The sequence below is a fragment of the Spea bombifrons genome, chromosome 4 (assembly GCF_027358695.1).
Source record: "Spea bombifrons isolate aSpeBom1 chromosome 4, aSpeBom1.2.pri, whole genome shotgun sequence".
NCBI lineage: Eukaryota > Metazoa > Chordata > Amphibia > Anura > Pelobatidae > Spea > Spea bombifrons.
In genome coordinates this window covers 81,683,482-81,697,903 of record NC_071090.1, presented here as the reverse complement: position 1 = coordinate 81,697,903, position 14,422 = coordinate 81,683,482, and the positions used below count along the sequence as shown (strand labels likewise).

At 35.1% G+C, this 14,422-nt stretch overlaps 1 protein-coding gene across 1 annotated transcript; it reads left to right on the top strand.

The window, feature by feature from the left end:
* Window positions 1-359: 359 nt before the first annotated feature.
* On the top strand, window positions 360-14,172 carry LOC128492595 (aromatase). The gene is made up of 9 exons (XM_053465194.1): window positions 360-504; window positions 2,444-2,594; window positions 5,583-5,737; window positions 8,160-8,336; window positions 9,092-9,206; window positions 9,298-9,412; window positions 9,903-10,065; window positions 11,178-11,419; window positions 13,735-14,172. Exons 1-9 carry the CDS (start codon window positions 360-362, stop codon window positions 13,978-13,980), a joined length of 1,509 nt encoding a protein of 502 aa, XP_053321169.1. The 3' UTR covers window positions 13,981-14,172.
* Window positions 14,173-14,422: the final 250 nt, after the last annotated feature.

Genomic DNA, 14,422 nt, shown 5'->3' with positions numbered 1-14,422 from the left:
GTGAGATATAATAGCTTCCCATATCTCACAGGATCACACCGTTGCTACCCCCGCCAGTGACTACAAAGCCATGTCCAATGTCAAGGACATTACGCCACATGAAGTTGTCAAACACATACAATCAAAGAAGGAAAGTTTTATAACTCCAAGTTCATTAATCATTTCTACAAGAAATGGTATCATCTTGTTTTGACTAAATTTGCTCCTATCTAGCAGATTCTCAAAATATAAAAAAGGGTAAATGCCACAAGACTAGTCTTTAGATCCTCATACGGTATTCCTTGTGTTCATTCCCCTGGAGATTTAAACAACACATGGTTTTATAACTTCATTCTCTGGTTACCTACAGAGGCAAAGACATGATTTTGGAAGCTTTTAGCACAATGCAATATAACATCACTGAAGTAATGCCCAGCATAGCTCCAGCAACAGCCGCCTCTGTACTTGTCTTTATTTTCCTTCTTATTGTGATCTGGAGCCATGAAGAAACATCATCAATACCAGGTAAATAATTGTGTTTTTGAGTGTTTTTGTTAGTTTTGCAAATTATATAATTAACCAGTCAGATAAATTACAATTATTGAACAAATTATTATATGAATTTAATAAATGAATTAATGTATTGATTTGTAACACAAATTTATATTGTAATGAAGGTGCACAGCTCATAAAGAGACCATTTCAATAATGGACTATTTGCCCCAAAACTAGATTTTGAATGTAATTTCTAATGCGAGCAGTTAAATCTGTACAATGTATATCGAAAAGGCTTTGATCTAATGAAGGACGATGCACAATTGTTATAGTTACCAGGCTGAGTGGGGAAAATATATTTATTGAAAGTGTGTCACAAATTCTGCGCAAGTGTTTTTTTTTCATACTTTTAAAAATACTTACAAATCTATAAATTAATTTACTAATTTAAATTTACTAATTTATTAATTTAAGTATCAAGTGTGTACATATTATGTATTTTTTGGGGGGGGGGGTTGGTGTGTTTGGCTACATCTTTTATAATATCAGGTCTTCTTTTAGTTTAATTTTCATCCATACATTGTATATTGCATATCTGTATACCTTTTGCATTTAGTCAATGAGTTGATGTGAGACTATTACCAAAATTGTGAATCATAACATTTATAAAATCACAATTTATGGCCAACATTAATTTGTGTTACTGTAACATTATATCAGGGAAACATATAGGTTCATTTTAAAGGAGGCCTGTCTTGGGGAAAGTATGTTTTTTATTTTAACCAATTATTCCATTGTCCTATAGATATTTTATTTTACGGCTATTAATTATTCTGTCTCATTTTGCTAAATCCCATTATGTTCCTGGCTTCCCCTTTAAAATGTCACACAGGATCACTTTTGTGATGGATGTGTACATTGTCAGGGTGTGTCATATACTGGTTTCACCCCAGTGGGAGAAATCCCTTTAACGTCTATGTTTTAGTTTACTTTGTGGGTTTTCAGATATTATGTATATACTAAATTATTATTTATTGCTTTATATAGCACCACCATCTTCGGCAGCTCTGTACAGTGGGTAAACAGAACATAACAAGTAGTATAGAACATAACTTTTCAACTTAGAGAAACAAGAGGTAATGAGGGCCCTGCTCAAATGGGCGTACAATCTAGAGGGAGTTAGGGTGTATTACACAAAAAGGTCAAATATTAAATTGTATGTAGAGTCTCACATTTCAGTACATAGACTCCAGAAAATGGCACAGGTATGTATAGCTTAGCGTCACTGGACTGAAGACTGATCAGTTATTTTTTTCAATGAGCTTAATTTCTGTTGACTTCAAAATACCCACTGCATTATCTGAATTAGGAAGGTAGCTGAAAATGCATAACTATTATAAAAGTAAATGAAATAGGACGGTATAATTAAAAAATTCGTCCCCGTTTGACCTTCAAGCATCATCCTTAAAAATTTAATTTGTCCATATTACTAGAATATGCCCACAGGCATAGATAAGACAGGTATTTACTATGTATGCGGTAGTAAATGAAGATCTCTAGAGAGTAAATTGATCTCTCTAGAAAGTTATCCCACTGGGAATGCTTCTCTCTCCAACCAAATTACTCTAAAAAAAGTTAGTTATACCCTTGTTTGGTGTATTCACGTTTTAGGTTTATACAAAAGAGAAAGGGGGCCTTATTTATTTTGTAAGATATATTTTATAAGGGTTGATAAATACACTGAAGATGTTTTAGTCACATAGCGTCTGAAGGAATCTCTTAGACCATTACATCTAAAAGGGGAAAACTGAGGTCCTGAAAGCTTATGGAACTCTACAACTTACTATATTTTGATCTATTTATGGTAAAGCAGTGTGTGGCGTATTGACTACCATGTCTACATTTCTGTTAGGGTATAAAATGCACCTTGCTGCAAAACAACAATGAAACTTTCATTTTATATTCACAGGTCCATCATACTGCATGGGACTCGGTCCACTGATTTCCTACTGCAGGTTCCTACGGACAGGAATAGGCAGCGCCGCTAACTATTACAACAAAATGTATGGGGAAGTTGTAAGAGTCTGGATTAATGGTGAGGAAACTCTGATTATCAGCAAGTAAGTGTAAATCTACTATAACTCCAGATACTATGTACATGATATGTGTTATATGAAAGACTAATAGATAAATGAACATCAGGTGAAGCAATAGGTAGCTCACAGCTGCTATAATGCCTATGGCCTTCAGTCTCCTGTGGCTTGCCACATACTGAAAGATCATATCTCTAGCATAGCTGAGCATGCTGTGTTCATGAATGCCTTATATTGGAATTGAGGGGTATTATCAATACTTTTATCTTTACTTTTTCTATACTTCTACCTTTTGTTAAGATTTTTCTTTTTTTAATAGAGACCATAATGAATTTAGTGATTAGATGCATGTATATAATAGCTGAGTCTCACTTAATCATGTCACCTCTATAGAAACTGTGTCAATAAACGGATATCGCTTATTAGAAGTAGCGAATCCCAACCTACAGAGCCATTATGGGGGGCCTTGGATCATTTAGATGAGTCCTTGAATATGCTTTCATGTTTTATAAGTACCTTATGCATATAAGTGGATTAGCCATCATTAGTCTGTCTTGTTATGAATGGAACTGGTGTGATCCCCAGGCCAGCTCAAACGCCTCCTAAATATATAGCTTATTATCATTGTCCATAAGGATGTTACCGTGAAGGTTCATACATATTTATGTTGGAAACAAGTTTAATTTGGTTTCACAAGCCAGGTCACCCACCACTACATGTGCAGCTCCTGTTTGTAAGATATTATGAGATTTCAGGGTTTTCATAATGATTTCAACATTATGAAGTCTGAAGGTCTGAATATATATATGTATATATATATATATATCATATCAATGCATTATTTCACAGTAGATATTATAACACAAAAGAATCCAACCACACTTTTCACAAATAACATGATACTATAAATATTGTGGTATGTATAAGGATCTCATCCTCAAAACAGGAAAACTCCTGTAAACTTGTATACTTTGCATGAAAAGAGTTCTACACAAGCCCTTATATTAAAATATGTTATTTTATTGTACAAAAACATATAAATAAAAAACATATAGAATATTTCATAATATAGACAACAGGTTTCTGGGAAACTAATCAGAGCATATGGAGGAAATATGGCTATATATATATATAAAGTGTCTCAAGTGCATGTAAACCATCAAAAAATCATAAAGTGCTGAGTCATTCAAGTATAGTTGTATATTACTCTCTGTGGAGTGCACCTCTTAATTTTGTAAACATCATAAAGTGCATAATCAATGTTACTCACTATGGAGTGCACCTTTAAATTTTGTAAACATATAAATCACTATCGACATCAATAATAAGTATACAGGTAATCCAAATAATCAGAACAATATCCTGAGAGCATTGTGCTCCTTACCCATATTGTCCTCCACTTCCCCAACGCCGTTTTGGTTCTCCTTTCTCAAGGTGCACTCCATAGTGACTGTATATGTTTTTTATTTATATGTTTTTGTACAATAAAATAATATATTTTAATATAAGGGCTTGTGTAGAACTCTTTTCTTGCAAAGTACACACAGTAGATATTAGTAGTAACTCCAAATATAGAAACACTACTAGTGTTACAACACATCCTGCTGCTGTTTAGTGCATACAGTATTTATTGTCAGTGTACTTTCTATTTTCAAATACATACATTGCTGTTAAATATTCTGTATTTATAATAATAATGCAACAGTGCAGGGGGAAAATCATGTCCGTGTAACGACTGTAATGTAGGAGCTCCCTCTATAGGACAAAACACAAAAAAATATAGAAACATTTGTCCCCTTTCAGTAGTTATTGCGGCATTCAGGAGAAATCAGGAATTACATATCAGTCGGCTAACACATGCAACCTCCATGAACCTCAGCCGTTAATACACATCATTTTTCGCCATTGCAAATGTGGAACTACTATAGGCAGAGCGCTAGATTACCTTGAAATTTGCTGTTTAATTACAGACATAAGAAAACCTCAATTTGTTGGCTTTTCATTCCAAAATTCAATGTTGAAGATGCATGCAAACCAATAACTCAAAACATATTTCTTTGGTCTCTTTGCTGTGCAAGAAAACCACAAATGTTTTTGCTATGAGTTGTGCCAACATTTCCTAATATATTCTATGTGTGATTCACTGTAATTCTCTGCCCCTCTCTCTCTGTTTTGCTCTGGAAGAGTTGGTTTTAATGAAATGTGTAGGGAGTGCAGTGCTGGGTTGTGTAATAATAAATGACGTCTTGCTGTACATGTACATGGTACTGTTCTTGTGGACCACCTTTCTCTCTCTAGGTTTGCGCAGTACAATTCTGTAGATGTTAAAACAGGCACATCATCCCCCGTCCAATTAATGAGTAACATGCTGTTCTTGGTGTCACTGTGTCCATTTTGAGAACCCTTTACATACCCTGCTAATTTTTAATTGCCAAATAATCTTTTAGGGGCAAAGTTACTTGGCAGGGATTTTGGTACCTATTATTGGCAATAGATATAACTAAGTAAGGCACTTAGAAGAAGGTTGTTCTTGTTTGATTGTGTGTGCAAATGGTAACTATTATTTATTGTTTTATATTGCGCCATCATATTCCTTGGTGCTGTACATTCGTTAAACAGGACATAACAAGTGTAGTGTATAACAACAATTTAACTTTCAAAAAGGTTGCAATGGTTGCATGACCCTTAGACAGTAAGCTCGTTTGAGCAGGGCCCTCCTCACCTGTTGTCTCTGTTAGTCAATTTGTTATGTTACACACTACTTGTTATGTCCTGTCTACCCATTGTACAGCGCTATGGAATTTGATGGCGCTATATAAAACAATAAATAATAATAATAATAAGGGCCCCTTTGGCGAAGGTGAAAATCAGCCCCTGCATGTTAAGGCCAATGGTTGATACATGTATTTGGATCCAAAAATAGGATTGTTTCTCCTAAGCATGGGCACTTGGGAGGAATGTTTTTATATGAAATTATATTGAAACTCCAGTTATATGTACATTTCCCCACTACAGATCATCAGCTGCATGCCATGTAATGAAACACGGCCATTATACTTCAAGGTTTGGTAGCAAACGTGGGTTACAGTGCATCGGAATGAATGAAAATGGAATCATATTTAACAGCAATCCATCTTTATGGAAAGTGATTCGCCCATTCTTCACAAAAGGTAAATACTTTTGTAAACTCTTCTTACTGGAAAATTCTTGGGGACTCACCAAAGGAATTTGTAGTTGTTCTAATGTGTCGTGTCATTGGCCTGTGCCATATGAAGCGGTAGGATGGTTATTTTTAAAGAGCAGCTTAAAAAAGCAAGTATTTTTATGTAGTGGGGAATCTTAAAATCACAAATTGCAAAAGTTGTATTTTAGTGAATGCAAAAGAGGAACATGCACACAGAAAAGCAGCACTGTGTGTATTCTGAGTGTGTATTTTGTACTCCTTTGTCCATCTGTTTGCTGCTCTTAGACTTTCTCAGCCTTCTTCCTGGAGATTCTCATGTGTTTTTCTAAATCTCAAACCAAAGAGGGGCGATACATCCGAATTTCAGATTTTTCACAAATTGAGATAAATCACGTGTGATATCATCAAAACTCAGTATAAATGGGCTTTAAAACCACAGTTTTTTCATTCAAGAAAACAAAACAGATGGTATATTTTAAAGTGTTGTACCATGTCCAAAAACTATTGCATTGTTGTAGAACAATTTCTGTAGACACAACTCTTTCACATTTTAACTGTACTTAATAATAAGTCAAATGTGAGCTTTAAATACATATGCAAAGAGGCCATCTGATAGACGCTTACAATCTTATGACTATAAATCTGCACCACTATTTGAATTTAATTACTGCAGTCTGGCTTTTTCAGACTCTGTTAGAAGACATTGCTATGGGCAAAAGTACAAACAAAATTATTATAATATATAATATATATATTGTAAAATAAAATATATTATTGTAAAATCTACTATGGATGCCAGTAGAAGGCCCTACCAAACAGAGACAGCCTGATGCAATTGACACAGTTCTTCTACTACTTTTAATTTAAATTATCAAACAACTATTAAATGAATTATTAATTCATTTTTTGGGTTTCTACATATTGGCAATCACTTGTGTTCACCAAAATAAATCACAAATTACATATATATATATATATATATATATATATATATATATATATATAACAAGACTGAAACGTTGACTTAAAAACCGAAGTTGTTTGTGTGGTCATTTGCAAAGTCCCTGGAGTGGCGGTAACTATTTTTGGACTTTATATTATTTACTGCTGCAGTTATTTGGCACCGGGCAGAAATTTGGCATTTGGAGTGCAATTGTTAATTTTGGACTTTATATATATATATATATATATATATATGTGTGCATCTGCAGTTGCGAGGAAATGCACTACTTCTGATATTGAAGTAGTTGAGAATAAATGTGTACTTATTTAGAAGCAATCTTGCAATCTCCATATTTAGGAGTCTACAGCTTCACAAAATGTACCACTTAGCTTTTTGCTCATTGCATGGAATAAAATGCTTAGTTGTCTGTTTGGTAGGAATGCCATTCAGGTGCACTGCCACTCCATCTGTGTGAGTTGCCTCTTTCAGAGTGTTGCGTGCAGTCTAATGATCTGTATCAAGGTCAGTAAACAGAGGTCAGTTCATAAGCAGACAATACTGTAGACTATTTTATACTAAATTGGAATATATTGCTTTAAATAAAAGAGGAACTCCCACAGTTTTCATCCCTTGAGGTGGAGTATTTAATCACTTGTACAGCGCTACAGAATTTGATGGCGCTATATAAAACAATAAATAATAATAATACTTGTAGCAGAAGAGTAGGAGAACTTATATAAAGTTTTGCATAGGTGTTCATTAGGTTCAGTAAATCCGTTCACCGTTCACCATAGCTTTGTTCTGTCTTTCCTTGCCGGGCGTTGGACACTAAGGGGCAGTACTAGCCTGAGCAGACATCAGACCCACAGAAGATGAAGCCTGCCAGGCCGTTTGGCTATTTTTGCTTTGCATGGCTTGCATAAGGATGTTTTACGCTATTAGAGGCATAAATATTGACATGTATTAATTTCCCAAAGGCATTGAAATCGGGTAACAAATAGAAATAAATGATACTTTTGCTATTAATGAGACATTTTGTGACAAAAACTACATATACATTAGACTTGGACGTGGAATTTTTCATTTTGTTTCAGGTTCATTCATTCTTGTACAACAAATTTTGTTTCCTGAACTTTCGGTTTGGAGAAATGGATGGCTTTTTTTTTGGAACTGAAATTCATTGTTGTTACTCACTCTCTCCCTATCTTCTCCAACAACCTGTTCCCTGTCTCTGATTCTGCTGCTACGCTGCTCTGTCTTGGCTTCTCCATCTGCATTCTGCTGTCCTCTTCAGAGGGCCTCTGCAACAACCTTTGTTGCGGAAGTCCTGCTTGTTTAATTAATCCTTCGCCTCAATGCACTTCATTAGTCAGGTCATAAATAAAGAATAACAGTGTATTACATATTTAAAATATGAAAGATGTTTCAGACAACCGTGTTGAATTATAACCCCTATTGTCTTTAGCTTTGTCAGGACCTTGCCTTATGCAGACCACCGAGCACTGTATTAATTCAACAAAACACTTCCTAGGAAAACTGGAAGACGTGACCAATGACTCCGGAAATGTAAACGTGTTGAAGCTAATCAGGCTAATTATGTTAGACACTTCTAACAAGCTCTTTCTCAGAGTCCCTTTGGATGGTAAGGCCAGCTTTTAACCACAATGAATTCAATTTATCTGTAATGCAGTTCATTTCATTTGTAAAAAATAGTGTATTGTAATTATTTCTTACTTAGCGACAAGTCTAAACAGACCAAAGCACAAAAAAACCCACATAGGGAATTGGTAGAAATAAAAGATTGGGAGAATATTGATGGCGAGAATTTGGTACATATTTAATAATACAAAACCATAGAAAACATTTGATGCAAAGTGTTAGTTTTAAAACACTCAATAGATAGATACTGCTTTCGTTGAAGTTGCTCCATAATTTTGCCCGGAATTGTTCTAATGAAGAATTATATGATTCTACCTTTTATCTGAATTGAAGTAAACTAGACAACTTCAAAGAACATCGCACAATGAAATCTAAAAATATCAACTGCTAAATAATTGCGTTGATGCCAAAAATGCTCTTAAAATGTAACAGTGTCGAATTTGTATAGTACAAATCAATTAACAACGGAGATGCATATCTCAAAAAAAGGGACAAAAGATGGGGAGCACCCTTTGGCGACATTTCTAAGCAGCTCACATGTACAATATACCATGAATACATTTGAAAATCCTTGTTGCTCTGTATACGTGATGATTTCAGGAAAGGCACGCTATATAACAGCTAAGAATTATAAAAGGTAGGGGAAACGCATACAGCCATTGCCTTTTGATCTAATCTTTGTTTGTTGTGATGCCTTATGGTCTCCTTTTATAGCATCAACCTTCCTGTTCTTTTCAGAAAATGATATTGTTCTGAAGATCCAGAAATATTTTGATGCATGGCAGGCACTTCTGCTGAAACCAGATATATTTTTTAGAATTTCCTGGCTGTACAAGAAGTATGAAAAGTCAGCGTAAGTTCTTAAATGTTAAAGCACATTCACCAGGCTGGAGAAGTAATTACATGCAGTATTTTTCATTTATACTACCTTCTTTTTTGTGCAGCAATGATTTGAAAGAGGCCTTGGAAACACTAATTGAACAAAAACGTCAGGAGCTTTCAACCTCAGAGAAGCTGGATAAGAATATGGATTTCGCATCAGAACTCATATTTGCCCAGGTGCGCGGTGTATGGATTTCAAATTTAAATATCTTAATGCTTTCAGAATCATATTTAATCTGTTACCAGAAGTACCACAGAAAAACATTCTAGAGAGCACATAAAGCAGTGGTGTTGTGTTCCCTGTGTTTTATTTTTAATGCAAACCAATACAGTACTTTTTGTAACTTTTATTTGCATTACTGAAGTTTAAAAGCATTTGAGAATAATTAGTGTTCTCAGGGTTCACTGTAACACTTCATTTACCTTGAAGCAAACTGTAACACTGTTTACCCCAAACCAAAGCAAAACAGAGGAACCAGATCTTGACCTGTGATGTGGGAGTACTTGATGCAAATTGAGGTACTTGGTCATCAAACTAGCTATGATCAGCACAGGTTGCAAGTACAAAGTACCACAGATGTTTAGTCATTAAACGAATTGTAATAATGACCATATAACTAATTTTTAAAAACTGTATTGCAAATTAAAGAATGTCTCTTATTTACAGAGCCATGGAGATCTCACTGCAGAGAATGTCAACCAGTGCATCTTGGAGATGTTGATTGCTGCCCCTGATACCTTGTCCGTGTCTCTCTTCTTCATGTTAGTCTTGATTGCTCAACACCCAAAGATTGAAGAAGCGTTGATGAATGAAATCAACACTGTTGTTGGTAAGCAACAACAAATGATTGCATTTTTATGTATGAGTGATGAAATAGCAAAACAACTCAGAGCTACCTACATTTTCCCTTGCCAGACTTTTACCTTTCCAGCCCAAAAGTATCACAACAGTTTACATTTTTTTTATTTAAGAACACAGGTGGCAATTTAACTGCTAATATTGATCCATCTAAACACATCTGATATCCCATAGACATAAGCTGTTGGAGATACTTGAGGGCCAGCACTGGATAATTTTATATTTGTCCTATATGCTACTTTTATCAAAGTAGCTAGAATGAAACTTCTTGAATATTATTAATGTTTGAGTTAATACGTTAATATCAAAGGCTACCGTGATTCTGTTTTTGCTTTCATTTTGTGACCTCTTAAAGATGTTGCACTTAAGATGTGCGTGACATCAGTGGATAGAAGCTGGCATGTTAGAAATTATGGGTAAAGAAGAATACATACAAAGTGTATTTAGAGATTGTCTAAAATGTTTATTCAACTGTGGCATGTGCGTGTATTCCAGCAAATTGTAATGAGATAGAAACAAATCTGCTCAATACACTTTGCTTTAGGTCAGATCAAATGCAACAGGCACAATTGGGGAATGGTGCTGGGGGGCTCTGTTTCTTTTAATTACACAGTATTTCCTCTGGGCATCTATAATATCTAAGCTTCAGAGCATCAGATGTGACTTTGTCCAGTAATGTGCATCGCAGAAGCCAGTGCATGCCATTTTAAATCAGCCTCATAGTTTCCATATTAGCGCTGTCCTTGATTTAGTTTCATACTCAATGACACAAAACACCATTTCTGTTTGTCTTAGGGGACGCTTCATGTGAACAACAGTGCATGCCCTATTAACTGAAACAAAAACCACAAAAAAACCAAAGTCATTATAGAATGACTTTGTAGAACTAGAAAGCAAAAGTAAAAAGTCCATGGAAATACATGGCCAACTTACAAGGCCAACTTACAGTGTTTATGTTAGTGTTAAGATGTGAACTGTTCATAGTGGTAGGAAGCTCTGTCTGGCTATATTGTAAAATATGAAGTGTTAATATGAATAGATCAATTCAAGATGATCATTTATACATTTTGTGCCACTGAATAGGAGATAGGGAAGTGGAGAGCAGTGACATGCAAAACCTCAAAGTTTTGGAGAACTTCATCTACGAAAGTATGCGGTATCAGCCGGTTGTAGACTTGGTTATGCGCAAAGCTTTAGAAGATGATATCATCGATGGATACAATGTGAAGAAGGGCACTAACATCATTTTGAACTTGGGACGCATGCACAAAGTCGAATATTTTCCAAAGCCCAATGAATTTACCCTGGACAATTTTGAGAAGACGGTACGTTCAGCTATTTGAGGTTTAGAATTGTTGCTCTGTTTTACTCATTGACTATTTCAAGGTTAGATAGATATGACTCTTCAGCTACTGAAAAACTACAGTTCCCACAGTGACCTATTTATCAGAAGACCTATTGATGATATAGGATCATGGGTGTTGTAGTTGATCAAAAATGTGCCTACTCCTGCTGTCCAATGCATTTAGAACTATTCACACAGAAAAATGTTAATGTGTGACCTCTTTTAAAATATGTTCATATCTAAAACAGTTTATGCATATTTTATTTACTCTTTTTATTAAACTTTATATGTTTTATGGACGAATTTGTTAGATGTTTAATCTGCTGTTTAAAGTAACCACTGTTAAATACATGCTAATCTTTAAAACCTTTCCTAATTTCAAGCTCAAATATGTTTTATTATGACTAAAAGTAATTAAACTCAGAGGATTTTCTCCCAGGGAGAAGCCTAATCACTATATATTCACTAACAGCCTAAATCAGTGCTCTATATATAGCTTTCTCAACACTGTAATTCAGCAGCATTATACACATCAACCCCATTTTTCCGCGGATGTTTTAGTTTCTATTTTAAATAAGTTAGACCAGCAAATTAGGATAAAAAGCAGATGGCCTCATCTTAAAAGTATATAGTCTGCAACCCTTAATTGCAAGACCTTTTGTATGTCAATTGCCAACAAGCTGTCAAACTTTGGAATTTTAGATTGGTAGTTAAACCAGCCGACATCTCTGGCTATGGTAATTAAAAACCACACCACTCCTACCTTAATATTAATGCATATGTGAAGCCTAATATTGTTAAAGTTGGGTGAGATGGTATGGGTTTAAACAAGGATATGGCCTGGTAAAGCTGGTAAAGCTACCAACTAAGTGCTCAAACATCGGTTTATCATATGCGGAAACAAGTAGGCTTAAATCCATCCACAAAGCTGTTTCTTTTCTATACACTATGGCTACAATTTTCATTCTCCTGTCCTATATAGGAGGCAGGAAGGTGGTGTGGCTACAAACACAAAGGGGTAAGGCTGGCCCACCTAGACTATAGAGCGGTGGAAGTGGGCAGAACCTGGACTGTGAGTGGGCAAGATGAAAATTCCATTCCCCAATCAGAGATTGAAGGTGGTAGCTTAGAGCCCGGTGTAGATTAATACATTGAGGGAATTCAAACTTGCATGGCATAGTCACTAAGTTATTCTGAATATAAAACACAGCAGGAATACAATAAGCAGACTAGATGTCCCAAATGGCTGTTATGTGCCATCACATTCTATTTTTCTATTGTTACTGAGACTTTTTTTGTAGCTGTCAGACTGATCAAATACTGGACAATTGTTCTCTCAATCTCTTGCAGTGGGGAACACTTGTTTTGGCTCACAAAAGGTATAGAGAGGATTTAGTTAATCTAGGTTCACTTTTGGGCGCATTGATAAATAACCCTGGCTTCTTCAAAACAAGAAGTTTCTCTACCAATGCATTATGAAGGGCAGAACTGGTGAAGTCACTGAAATGACATGTTTCACCTCTCTGTAACTCACTTCAGTTCAGTTTGGTGCAATCAAAATAGTATGGATAGCAAAAGAGACAGTTCCTAATATCCTAGCAATGATGAATTCATTTACTTTGTATATATCATTGGGTGACAGCAGTACAAATCATAATACTGATGGCAGGTGACATAACATACTTTAGACATGTACTAATTACTCATCACTTATTTTCTGTTTATAATTTTTAATTTACGGTGATGATATAATTAAACTTTGAAGTGAATGATTTGATATATTTTATGATAAACAGGCATTGCATTCATCAAATGTTTGTTTTTTTACTATACAATTCCCAATATCCTCAGCCAGGCCATATAAAAATGTATATTCTTACAAACAAGGTTATGGAACATTACTATGTCTTTATTGCTCCTCCTCTAGTACTAAATGTTGGATTCTACATATGTTGTAAACACATCTAAACACATATAGCCTTCAATAAGAGACACAGTAACCCAGTTACAATTTAGCTGATTGTGTATCAAAGCCTTAGTGGCTCTGACCACAGCAGCTTATGTGTGCAAATAAAAGTTCAGCCTTTAGCGAATAAAACCTTCTGGTTTAATTAGTTTACATACAAAGTTTGTTTCAATTTGAAACATAAATAAGTTTACAGTCTTAGTCACATCTGTGGCCCTAGGTATGTAGTGGCTTAAACTTAGAATAAATGTTAGACTTAATTATACGTCAATCTATCTTTATAATCAATATATCTTGAATTTCTCAACTTTTCCCCCATCATGTTACAGGTTCCGCATCGTTACTTCCAGCCATTTGGCTTTGGTCCACGTGCATGTGCAGGGAAGTACATAGCCATGGTGATGATGAAAGCGATTCTCGTGACTCTTCTAAAGAGATACAGGGTGAAGATGCTACAAGGAAAATGCCTGGAGAACATACAGAACAACAATGATCTGTCCACACACCCTGATGAAACACAGCCCTCATTAGAGATGATTTTCATTCCTCAAAACACAGCTAAACTCAAACACTAGCAGAGAATATAATAATCTCTGCCAGATCTGGAATATCTGAAATGTAATTAGTATAGACTTAGTGTCAGCCTTAGTCTGTGTTAAATCTTGATTTGACTGCTGCTGTTTGTACTATGGACGTAACGTTCATTGTGATTAAGTTATGTGTCAGTTATATGTCTGTTAGAATTATATATATTTTATCTATATTTAACAGTATTATTAATAAAATATTCTGTCTATATTTTTCAGATATTATAATCATGTATTTTATGTGAATTTTGTATAATAAATATTATAATGCTATTGACACATATTCTGCATTAATTGGTAAGTAAGTAAACAGCAGCTGTTTTTTCTGGAAACACATGATCTTATTCTCGGCTGCCTACCTAGTTCTAGATATGCTGACAGCAAGCAGTCCAGTTACTGTATTACTCACTGTGGCACCAGCTGCTGACAG